This window comes from Acomys russatus, chromosome 9 (genome assembly GCF_903995435.1).
Source record: "Acomys russatus chromosome 9, mAcoRus1.1, whole genome shotgun sequence".
In the NCBI taxonomy this organism is placed as follows: Eukaryota; Metazoa; Chordata; class Mammalia; order Rodentia; family Muridae; genus Acomys; species Acomys russatus.
The window spans coordinates 34,247,385-34,259,381 of record NC_067145.1 but is presented as its reverse complement, the minus strand read 5'-3'; the positions used below and the strand labels follow the sequence as shown (position 1 = coordinate 34,259,381).

The 11,997-nt window shown below is 43.2% G+C and overlaps 1 protein-coding gene across 1 annotated transcript; it reads left to right on the top strand.

The window, feature by feature from the left end:
- Nucleotides 1-5,463: 5,463 nt before the first annotated feature.
- Nucleotides 5,464-6,450, top strand: LOC127193879 (protein CTLA-2-beta-like). Its single transcript, XM_051151137.1, has 2 exons — nt 5,464-5,581; nt 5,877-6,450. Exons 1-2 carry the CDS (start codon nt 5,492-5,494, stop codon nt 6,012-6,014), a joined length of 228 nt encoding a protein of 75 aa, XP_051007094.1. The 5' UTR covers nt 5,464-5,491; the 3' UTR covers nt 6,015-6,450.
- The last annotated feature ends 5,547 nt before the right edge of the window (nt 6,451-11,997 follow it).

Here is an 11,997-nt window from a genome sequence, read left to right as displayed (position 1 = left end):
ACATTTCCACTCACTCTCAACTGCCCCCAGGGAAGCCAAGAAGGAACTGATGCCCTCCTCACTTACGTCAGGAATGGGACAATATGCAGTTTACTGCATGATTAGGTGTTCAACTCTGTGAATAGCGGCTATAGTTGATATTTGGTTGTAGGTGACATTTCCTCTCACTCAGGGTAGATGTACTGCAGATTGAGCTGTAAGCGTGCTGAGTGTCCTTGAAAAACAGATGTTCCAGAAGAGGTACTGTGACAAATCACTGGGATGCATTCTTTCTAATTAATGCTGCATGTGCTTTGCTTCCAGCCAGAGTAACAAATGACGGCAGCATAAGGTTTCACAAGGAGTGAAGCAGCCACTGTGCCTTTGTCTCAGGAGCCTTCTGACCCAAGATGGGAGCCTCCTGGTGGTGAAAATGAAGGTCTGACCTGGGGCAAAGGCAAGCAGAAACAGCAGGGTGTTCCCAAGTCAGTTTCCAACCCATGCTGCACGGGATCCTACACTCAAGTCCCTTAAGATACACACTGTGTTGTGACTCCAAGGCATCTTCACACTAATAAAACCTTACCAAGAGTTTAACCCATGCTCTCATCTACTTCATATCTTGATTCACAGAATGATGTTTATGTTTAACCTTCAAAAAGAATAGATAGAGTCTGTCTTTAAAATAAAGCTTTATTTAAAACGCAGAATTCTGGTACTGGAAGTAAATTGATCCGTGGTTAACACCTAGTTCTGCTTGAAGGCATAGCTGACCTGTGATGGTGCTCTGGGAGGAAGTGTGAGTGAGCCTCTTCATTAGTCAGTGCTCCTCTCTTGATTAAGCCTTGCTTCCAGGACTTTATGTGCACTCTACCAGCACGTGAACTGAAATTCTATTTAAAATTTTCTGAAATTCGATCATTTTAATTGACATGAATTTGGCAAGAGAAAATTGTTTTCCTTCTATTCAAAGAGGTGGTCCCTCATTCACTTACACTGCCCCTGCACCTGTGCTGTGAACCTCTTCTGACTTCCTTTCTTGAGATTATAATTACGTCACTTGCTGGTCCCGTTCCCTTCCTACCAATGCTCCCATATACCTCTCCTTGCTCTGTTCCATCCCATAGCCTCTTTTTTTTTTTTTTTTTTTTTTTTTTTTTTTTTTTTTTGTCATTAATTGTGGTTACACGTGTTCCAATCTGTATAATGCTAATTGCATGTATGCTCTCAGGTGTGACCTTTGATACTGAAGGACCAATTATTGAGTTCTTCCCTGGAGGCCACTATCCTTCTCACTCTATTCCTGAATTATTACTATCTGTGTGGATCAATTTTCTGCTTATATTTTCATCCAATTTGGCTTGGGGAGAACATACGGTTTTGTTTTGTTTTTTCTTTTTAAAGAAAAGGATGGCTGTAATAAGCATCCTAAAGTCTTCAAATCTCAATTATCAGACAGACAAAAATTCAGCAAAACTCTGAAGAATAGCAAAGGAAAGTGGCCGTGCGTGTGCTCTTTTATCTTTCATATGAGATACCAAAATGGAAACAAACTGCTGATCACATGTAGAAAGTTACATTCTCTGTATTTTCTAGAACAAAGCCACTGTAGTCTTTTCTAATTTTTGTTAAATCTGCTTTGTGATCATGGGCCCAACTGTGCTTGTCAGTGTAATGGTGACGTCAACACAGCAATTTCCCCACGTCCGATATAACCCTGTAAGCCACCTAGTTTTGTATGCATCCGACATCTGCTCTTTGGTTTAGGCAACTGTGAAGCTCTGAGCTGAAACACTGAAACACTGATGTTCAGGCTGAGTAACAAGAGCTTTCAAGCCCTGTTTATGGAATGGTTATTTCATGCTCCTGTCTGTCAAAGGCTGTTTTCGGGCAAGGCAGACACAAACAAGTACACACTGCTTGATGCTGTTGATGTGCTGTTTGGAGCTCCTTCACAGTTCGTAGGTTACGTGTGCTCTCCCTGCAGATGCAGAATACGTGGGTGGGACTGTGAGCTGTCCCTATCGGTGTCATCCTGCGGTGGTTTTGTTCTCTAAAGATTGTTAATTGTAGAAACCAGAACATCCTGTGAGTCCTAGGTTTCTCAGAAAAGCCACATTCTATGTGGCACAGCTTGGGCCTGAGGTGTGATTAGTTCCCTGAACCGTGGTTTCCTGTTTGTGGTGTCTGCCTAGCTAGTCAGCCTGGCTGGTGACTGCTCTATGGGACTGGCTGAGGCCTGGGGAAGGGCTAGCCATGCTCCAGGCAGGAAAGGGCGGAGCCTCGGGCTGCTCTGCTCCTGCACCACTAGCTTCCTTGGTCAGTTGCTCTTAGAAGGCCCGGAAGAGCGCAACCCTGGATTCCACTTCAGCACTCCAGGTGGGAGCAAAGACAAGAAATGTACACAGACTCTAGATCCTGTGTGCTCTGCTTACCTGGGACCTTCTATTTCTTAGGTTTAAAATTTTTGTTTTGGCTTTGTTTCCTCGTTTGTCTATTTCGGGGTTTTTTTGTTTTTTTGTTTGTTTGTTTGCTTTTGTTTTGTTTTTTGTGGTAGTGGTTTTTGTGGGGAGGAGTTAACAATAGAATTACATCATTCCTCCCTACTCTTTTCTCCCTCTTACCCTCGAAAATACCTTTTCTGACTATAATAGATAAATGCAGGCACAGGGCTGGGAAGGGAACCGGGAGTGCACAGTGGCGGTGGGGGAAGGGAAGGGGGAGTGAGGGCACAGTGGGGGAGGAGGGAGGGAAGGGGGAAGGCACAGTGGGGGTCAGGGAAGGGGGAGGGCATAGTAGGGAAGGAGGGAGGGAAGGGGGAGTGCAAAGTGGGGGTGGGAAAAGGAAAGGGGGGGCACACAGTGGGGAAGGGAAGTGGAAGTGCATAGTGAGGGGGAGGGAGGGGGAGGGCACAGTGGGGAAGGAGGAAGGGAAGAGGGAGCGCCCAGTGGGGGTCGGGGAGCACAGAGTGGGGAAGGCAAAGGAAAGGGAAGTGGAAGTGCACAGTGGGGGTGGGGGAAGGGAAGGAAAGATGGTAGGGAATTGGGGAAAAAGGGGACCCTGGAACCAAAATGTCTGTTTTTTATAGTGAAGCTCTGGGAGAGCGGAAGGCCCACGCCTAGGTAGCCAGCAGGCCATGCCAGTCACACCCTGGAGCAGGACCTAATATCTTAGCCTTTTGTTGGTAATAAATGGATAGGTGGCGCAGCATTCTGGCTGTTTGACTACTTCAGGCTAATAGTAGGAGGAGACAGGGGGGTCAAAAAGCTGAAATGTTGGTCAAGCCAGGGAAGAACAGGCTATTGTATTTGCAGTTGAGGATCTGTGAGACCATATGTGGCAAAGAAACTGCAGGTGTGGCTAATGCAGTTTTTGAGGTTTAGGCTGGAGCACTTGCATTCTGGATGCAGCACCTGGCAGGATGCTGGAACGAACGTGTGTGTGTGTGTGTGTGTGTGTGTGTGTGTGTGTGTGTGTGTGTGTGTGTGTGTTAAGGGCAGAAGACAAAGTTAAGGAGTTTACATTTAAAACGTTTAGGCCCATGGTCTTGGTAGTTGGGGGAAGAGAGTCCCAACACTGGGGAATGGGAAAGAAATCCCATCCTCTGAAATAGGAAATACTTATTTAGAGTGTGACCTGTGGATTTGAGTGGCTCTCCTACAGCTTACAAAAATCTTTTTAAGTTTACAAAAAAAGACAAATTGGCTCGGGAGACAGTTTAAAATCTGATTAATGTTAAAGCTCAGAACAGTCTAAATACAACAGCATAGTAATGGAAGAGTTCTTATGTACCTTAAATCACTTTTTTATTACCAACCTCAAAACACCTTCTCACCCTCAAACATGCCTTAGATCCTCAGACCTTACATAAACTTTACACTTTTCTGAGAAGGCAACTGAAGTCTTGGTTTTTGTCCTTACACTGGTCTTCAAACCCATTAGAGACCACAGGAAGATAAACTACCGCAGAGGCCATAATCCAAGCGGCCAAAGTATTGATGACTATGATGGAGGCTTATCCGTTATCCAGACAGCCTTCCCAGTAGCTTCTGTGGCGTCAGTGCCTTCAATCCTGCATCAGTCCTGGCCCAGCAAACCTGAGAGGTCTTTCTGTGGAAGAGAACTTTAGGAGAATGACCGACCTTATTTTGTTTAGGCAAAATGGGGCAGTCAACTCTCCAAGTGTCTACAGTTTGGGGAGGACCTTTGCAGCGGACCAGCTGGTGCAAATTTGCTCAGTATCGACAGTCCAGGCAGGGTCATCTCTGGCAGTATCTAAGTCTTCTTGGAGGCCTTGGGGTCACCACCAGAAGCTGGGGTCTCTTGTCCCATTAAGCTTTTTAAATTAAGCATTTAAATATACTTATTCTACAGATTCTCTGACAGGTTTGAGGACCACCATCTATAAAAATATAGCTGATCTAAGCAGATGGTGGCTCCAGGTAAGGGACTTGGGACAGTCCTCAGGAATGCCAGGAATGTGAAGGCTTTCCTTGGAGGGTGGGGTTGGAGAAAGGGAGTAGCATCTGCCTGGCCTTGTGGGGGAGGGGAAGAGGGAGGGATGAGAGCGTGTTTTAAAAAAAACAAAAACAAAACAAAAAAACCATGGACAGATTCAGTTTCGACACCCTGTGGCAATCCTGTCTCCCAGCCTTTGCCAAATCACAAGAATATGGAAGTGGCGTCCCAATTCAATATACTGTGATTGCTTAAGTTTGGTGAGGTAAATCCAGGAACACCCATCTCTGGAATGTGAGATAACCTTGGAACAAAGGCCTGGCTTTGTTCCAGAGGACTCTTTCCTGCACAGTCACGTCTTCACAGAGCTGAGTCCAGAGGAGTTCTGGACTCCCCCGCAAAAAGGCACCAGGGGCCTGTAGGCAGCAGCTGGGGTACAGGCATCACTTGGAGCCATCCCCACATGGTCCTGAGTCACCAGGCAGAGGTACTCAACTTCTCCCGGGGTTTAAAGAAGATCAAATCAGAGCAGGCAGAGAACGTTGCGGTATAGGGAGTGGTCCCAAGAGTCCGGCCTGCGGGGCTGAGCAGGGCTCAATTTCCCCCAGTCACAGGCACCAGATGATTGATTAAATAAACAGAATGAGCTAATTGGCGACGAAGCTATAATAAGATAGATGCTGGTTTATTAGAAGTGGCACAGGAGGAGGAAGGGAAAGGGGAGCCTGCGCTGGGGTGGGGGGGGGGGGATAAGGGAAGCGAGTTGGGGAAAAAGGGGATCCTGGAACCAAAATGTAGTGACTCTCTGGAGAGCAGAAGCCCCGCCCCTAGGTAGAGGGCAGGCCATGCCAGCCACGCCCTGCAGCAGGGCCTAACAGTTATTACACTCACATATGCATGTACATATATACTCCTACATGTAACCTAGTCAGTGTGCATAGCAGTACTTGTGTGTGACCTTTCGAGGCAGATCATTGAGTATTGACCAAATCCTCCACTTCTAGGTTTTTGAGACCTGATTAGTGCTGTCTTCCTGCTCATCCTCTGCTTGGGAATGGCCTCAGCTGCTTCTTCCTCTTCTGATCCCAGTTTGGATGCTGAATGGGAGGAATGGAAGATGAAATACAATAAAAAGTACAGCCCGGTTGGTAATATGGGCACTGTCCAGAGGGATCTCAGAAAGAGTGGCTCTTGCTGGTCGGGCTGTACAGGCAGAAATGTGGCCAGAGAGGCCAACCCTCAACAAGGGCTTGCCTGAAAACAGGCACTGTGAAGTCAGGGTGGTGAGCGATGCTGCTCCTGTGGGCCAGGAGAATGGCTGGCTGCAGTGTCCTGAGATCACTCTCGGTGGCTCTTCTTCTCTTATCACTGGACACCATTTGGTCGCTTGGTATATAGAGTTGATATGGGAAAATACTATCTCTTGTCTTTTTTTCCAGGAGGTAGAAGGATACAGAAGAGCAGTGTGGGAAGAGAATAAGAAAATGATTGAACAGCACAACGCAGACTATGAGCAGGGCAAGACCAGCTTCATGATGGGCCTGAACCACTTTTCTGACATGGTGACTATTACGTGAATTCTTAGCTTTGTGTTTCTTCTCCACACATCTTTCCTGTATCTGGTTTTCAGTGTTTTATTTTGCTCTTTTATGAAGACTTTTGAAGAATTCAAGAGAAATTGCTGTGGACATTCAATGTGTCCACCAATGGTTCATGGTTTGCCTGAATCTGGGGATTTGGAAAAGAACAGCCATGTGACACCTGTGAAGGATCAGGTATGACAGAGTCACAACCCCACCCTCATCTGCCCACAGGGAGCCACGAGGGAACTGAAGTCCTCACCGTGTCAGCAGTGGAACAGCATGCACCCACTGTTTAACTACGTGTTCTTCTCTATGAAATGTGGGGAGAGTTTATATTGGGGTGTCGTTGACAGCCTTTCCTTCATGATCGGGGTACTGTAGTTTGGCATTAAACATGGTGAACATGTGTGTGTGTGTGTGTGTGTGTGTGTGTGTGGTGTGTTATATAACACACACATATATGTATTTATACATATACACGTGGATATATACACATACATACCACAGGGAAGATATTGTAACAAAGCCATTATGCTGCAGTTTTTCTAATTAATGTGATATGTGTTTTTATTTCAGCCAGAGTAACAGTTATGGCTTCCTTGGTAACAATAAGATAGCCTAGGAATGAAGCAATTATTCTGCCATTGTTCAGTCTCCAAAGTCCAATCTCAGGAGCCTTCTGCCACAAGATACTAGCTGCATGATGGTGAAGAGGCTGGACTGGGGGGAAACCAGCAGGGGGAGCCCGCTGCCATGTCAACCATGAGCTGTGCGAACTGCAACACGGAACTCATGTGAGATCAACACTGTGTTGTGAGTTCTAAGGCATATTCATACTAATAAATACTACCAATTCTTTACCCCACGAAGTCCTTTATGTAAATGATCCTCACACGGATCTTTACATTTTACTTTAATAAAAATAATATAAAACCACGATGTCTTAAATTTAGAGCTATATCTGAAATTAGTATTCTGCTTCTTTCTGGTTTTGTTTCTGTCAGTTTTTATGTGTTTAAAGACACAGTTCTGCTTGAAGGTACAGCTCACTGCCGCATGATGTTCCAAGAGAAAGCATGCCTGGTTCTCTGATTGTACAGTCAGGTCTCAATCGTTGGCTGAGCTTCTTCCCAGGGTTTTTTGACCCCCACTTTTGGCAGTGATCTGAAAGTGTGTATGGAATTTTCTGGGATTCCAAATTGTTCATTCCCATGAATTCACCAAGTATAGACAGCAACTAGAAAGCTACTCGGTGCAGAGATGGTGCCTTCTGTTCACTGTCCTGTTCCTGTGCCATGAGTCTCATATAAGAATATGTTAGTGACCTGTACTAGCTGCACTGTGGTCAAGTGAAGCCATCTACCAGATGAGGTCTGTGGTCACAGAAGTGTAGTCTGCACTCGAGTGACTTTTTTACAGTCCAACTGAGCCCAGTCAGACAAAGGTACGTGGCTGTCTATTGCTGCAAATTGCATTCAGTCCAACCTCAAAAGTCATCATGTTTCCAGAAGTGTTCACTCTCCAAAGTCCAGAGTTTTTCTTACACTCAAGGACTACCATTAACTGTGACCACCTATAAAATTAAACCAATGACAACACATTGCAAGCTTCCGACAGACAAATACACAGAGTAGGAATTTCCATTCCAAAATGGAATTACAGGAACATACCAAAGATTGACAAGTCCAAAGCAAGACAAAAACCCATCAGAAAAATATCATATACTAAATTCTATGGTTGATACAGACAGCTGAGCCCCTCAGCTGTGATCCCTGCAGGATATGTAAACTCTTTCTTAGGCTATCTCTTTCCATATATTTTGCTTTCTTTGGTGGATATCCCATGGTGCTGGCCTCACTGCCTCCTGTGAACTCCATTGATAGTAAGGTTTCACCCTCAGTTCCATGAAGGGCCCTACAGAGCCTGTTTGCAGATGCTCTGACCTGAGAACAGATGCCTAACTTCAGTGTCTCTCAGAAGCCATGCCTCACCGAATTTTGGGTTTTTTCATGCCTATATAGAACCAGTTCTTTAGAAATTTACACTGCCTGATTTTCACATACCTGAAGGTAATATTTCACACTTGGATCTAAAATGCTTCACTGTCTGTGTGCTGATACTGGGGACTCATTTCCCTAGGGAATAGTTTTCTGGAACACCCTAAAGGTGCCACAACCAAGCCATCCCTATTCTCCCTTTGTTAGAGGCATGTATTTGAATCTATAAGACAGCCACTCTAGTTTCCAGGATATTAGCACTTAATGGAGACCCTTAAAAATACTTGGTTACAGGAAAGTGGAGAGTTAAATAGCCAAGCTCCTATAGGGGCACTACAAGGTAGACTAGGGGTGTCCAGTCGAGACTCCTGGTACCTTCCCTACATTAGTCTCTGGAATTCCCCATCTCCCGCGCTGTTCCCTGTTCTTTTGCCTCATCAGTAGCTAACGACAAATGTGAGGCTGTGGGACATACTTCACATTCAAACCACAGCAGTAAGTAACACTTGCACATGTGGTACAGTTCCCCTCTCTGGTAGAATATTATCAGTCTCCTTTATACAGAGCAAACATCCCTGGCAGAGAACATAGAATTGAATTATATGCACTGTTCTTACTAACTTCCCAAAGCTGCACACATGTCAGCCCACCCTCCTTTCCTCATGGTACCAGTGGCATGCCAGAAAACCATGACACAAATACAACCTCCAAAAATGGAAAGCATCCCCTACACCTTGACACACAATACTTTGCACTGTAGGCTGGACTGAAGCTACTCCCAGCCCTCTGGCTACAGCAGGGTATTGAATAAGTGATTCTTACTTTTCTGGACTAAAGGGTGAATGTAGTCACCATCAACAAATCAGTTTATTGGTTTCGCAAACACACAAGGCCATTCTTCTATTTCAGTGCCCCCTTCTTATTTAATGATCTACCTATGCCACCCTGCCATACACACTTAAATCCAAGTCCAATACCTCATGATGTCCATGTTACTTGTCTTTACTAGTCTGGTTTTATCTGCTGAATATAATGACTTCCAGATAAATAGGTTTCCTACAAATATCATGATGTCATTTTTCCTTATGTGTAAAAGAAAATTTATTGAGTAAATGCATCATGATTTTTTTTTTATTATTCATTCATTGTTTGGTGGATGTCTAGGCTGGCCCCATACCTTAGCCGTTGTGAATGGTGCAATCGCGAGCACATGCATATGAATGTATGCGGTATGTTAACTTAGCATCTCATGGACATACTTAGCTACATTACAGATATAATTGTGTTTCTTGAGAAGCTTGCACACCAAATCCCCAGTGGCTGCAGTCTATACCCCGTTAGCAGTGGACACTGACTCTTTCCTCAGACCTTTGGTGCCCTGACAGCATCCATTCTAACTCTTGTAGGAGGCTCACAAGCAGTTGGAATTTTGTTTTCCCCTTGTTGTTAAGGACATTGAACATTTTTTTAAAAACTGTTTACAAACTTTCTTAGATAACTCATCAGTTCACTGGCCATTTTTAAAGCTATATATATATTTTTTTTTTTGACACAGGGTTTCTCTGTGTAGCCTTGGCTATCCTAGATTCATGTAGACCAGGCTGGCCTCAAACTCACAGTGATCCTTCGGCCTCTGCCTCCCGAGTGCTGGGATTAAAGGTGTTTGCCACCATGCCCGGCTAAAGCTGCATTTTTTTTTTTTTAAACTTTTGAAATTATGTTATAATTATACCATTTCTCTCTCCCCATTCCTCCTTCCAAACTTAACCTTATACTTCCCTGCTCTTTGTAATTTATCATCTTTTTTCATTATTTGTTGTTATATGTAACAATGTAAGTGTGTGTGGATTCATAAGTATATATACGACTTTCTCAGTCTGTACAATGTTACTGGTATGTTTTCAGGGCTCACTATTTCTAATTAAATAACAAGGTGGTGTGTTTTTCTTTAGGAAAGACTATTTTTCCTGCTCTCAGCATTCATTAGTTCCTTGTAAAAATTCCTGGATGGTTGAACCTTTATGGACATAACATTTGACATTTCTAGGAGATAAATCTCACACAGAAAACTCCCTTTCCTCTGGTTCTGATCTTCCTTCAAGCCCATATTCTGCAATGCTCCCCAATGCTCTCATGCATTTTTTTCTTCATTGTTTTGATGTTTTAGTTGAAGAGGACCTTTACTATGTTGGTTAAGTGGGAGTGGTTGCTGTTGTTGGAAGCCTTATGGCTTCTTTCTCTGTAATTTTGCTATGGACATAGAGAATACTATTCATATTTCAAATGTTTATTTATTGGACAGTTTTCTGTATATAACATATTCAGCCATTAAACTTTCTTGCCTCCCACTCTCACTTTTTCCCTCCAACAAATCCTCTTCTATTTTTAGGGTGTATGGCCCATTGAGTTTAATTGGGTTGTGTGCATGTGCCTGAGTGGAAGTTTTATTGACTAAGATGCACAGAGTTCAGTGGTCTATTCGGATTTTGAAATAAGCACATTCTTCACTTGAATGTGTTACTCTAACCCATGTACTTGGAAACTTTGAAGGTGTTAGTTTCGAGTGCAGCCAGAACAAGGTAGGAGTTTCCAATAGGTCCTTCATGCAATGTAGGAGGCCCTGTTATTTGAGCTATTTAAAACAACATACCTGATTGAATCTGAGTCCTCAGTGACAGGTAGGAATGCTATCTGAAGTCTGTAGTTGGGCCCGTGATACCTAGCCGAGGCCCTTAGAATATAGAGCAAGTTCCTATGATCTTCTCTGGACAACTCCTCTACTTTGAGAAACAGTCTTTGGCCTACTATTGGGCCTTCAGGGAAAGTGAATACTTGACAGTGAACCTCCTAATTATCAGGTAACTCAAACTGTGTTCGTGATTGGCCTTTTATGTGACATTTTAATTTATATATTATCATTTATATTTAATTAATTTTGTTAATTTATCAACTATTTAGATAAATAATTATTTCCAATGCATACAAATAAATATAAAACAATTAAATGATAATAATATTATTTATAATTAACTAATTGTCAATTATGTATGAATCATAGCAAAATTTCCACTATTTATTGGTCGGTAAGAAGGTATCTATGTCTCACAAGACTTGAGGCTCCCTTAGTCTGTGCTTCAGATTTGGTAAGAAACACTGGAAAGGTTTTCTTTAGGTGACCTCAGTTCCCTGGATACAAATCCTAGGCCAACTGTGTCATAAGCCCTTAGTTAGAGCTATGACATTTGAAGCCACAAGGCACAGGAAATTGTTGTGCTACCAGAGCTCACACTCCTTAGCCCTTGTGCTAACGGAGCTCACACTGCTCAGCTCTAATTCCTGAAGCCCTGAGCAACTACTCACATGTGGACTGGCAAATGCTCCATGTACTTGCTTTAGATATCTGTTTATTGTATCTCTGGGACTGACAAATTAAAAGGGGAAACTTGAACAAGATACACCCAAGGGTAAGTTAGACTAGATACTCTCCTGACAGAATTGTACCTAGTATGTGAAAGTGCATGCCGAAGGCCTGGAAGACTACCTCACAAGGTAAAATATGTTTGCCTTTTTCCTCTTTAATTGAAAATAGATTTTTTTTCCCACGTAATATATTCTGATTACAGTTTCCCCTCCTTCTTTACCTCACAGTTTTACCTCACTTCCCCTTCTATCCAGACTTATTCCCTTTTGTCTTTCATTAGAAAACAAACATGTTTCTAAGGGATTATAACATATTACTACTACTACTACTACTAATAATAATAATAATAATAATAATAATAATAACAACAACAATAATAATAATAACATAAAATAGTAAAGAAAAAGTACCACATTGCAGTTGGACAAGACAAACAAACAGAAGGTAAATCCCATAGAAGGCACTAGAGTCAGAGAAGTAAAGCATTCATCCTCACACTCAGAAATTCCAGAAAAGCACTAACCTGGAAGCCATAACATGCATGCAAAGACCTGGTGTG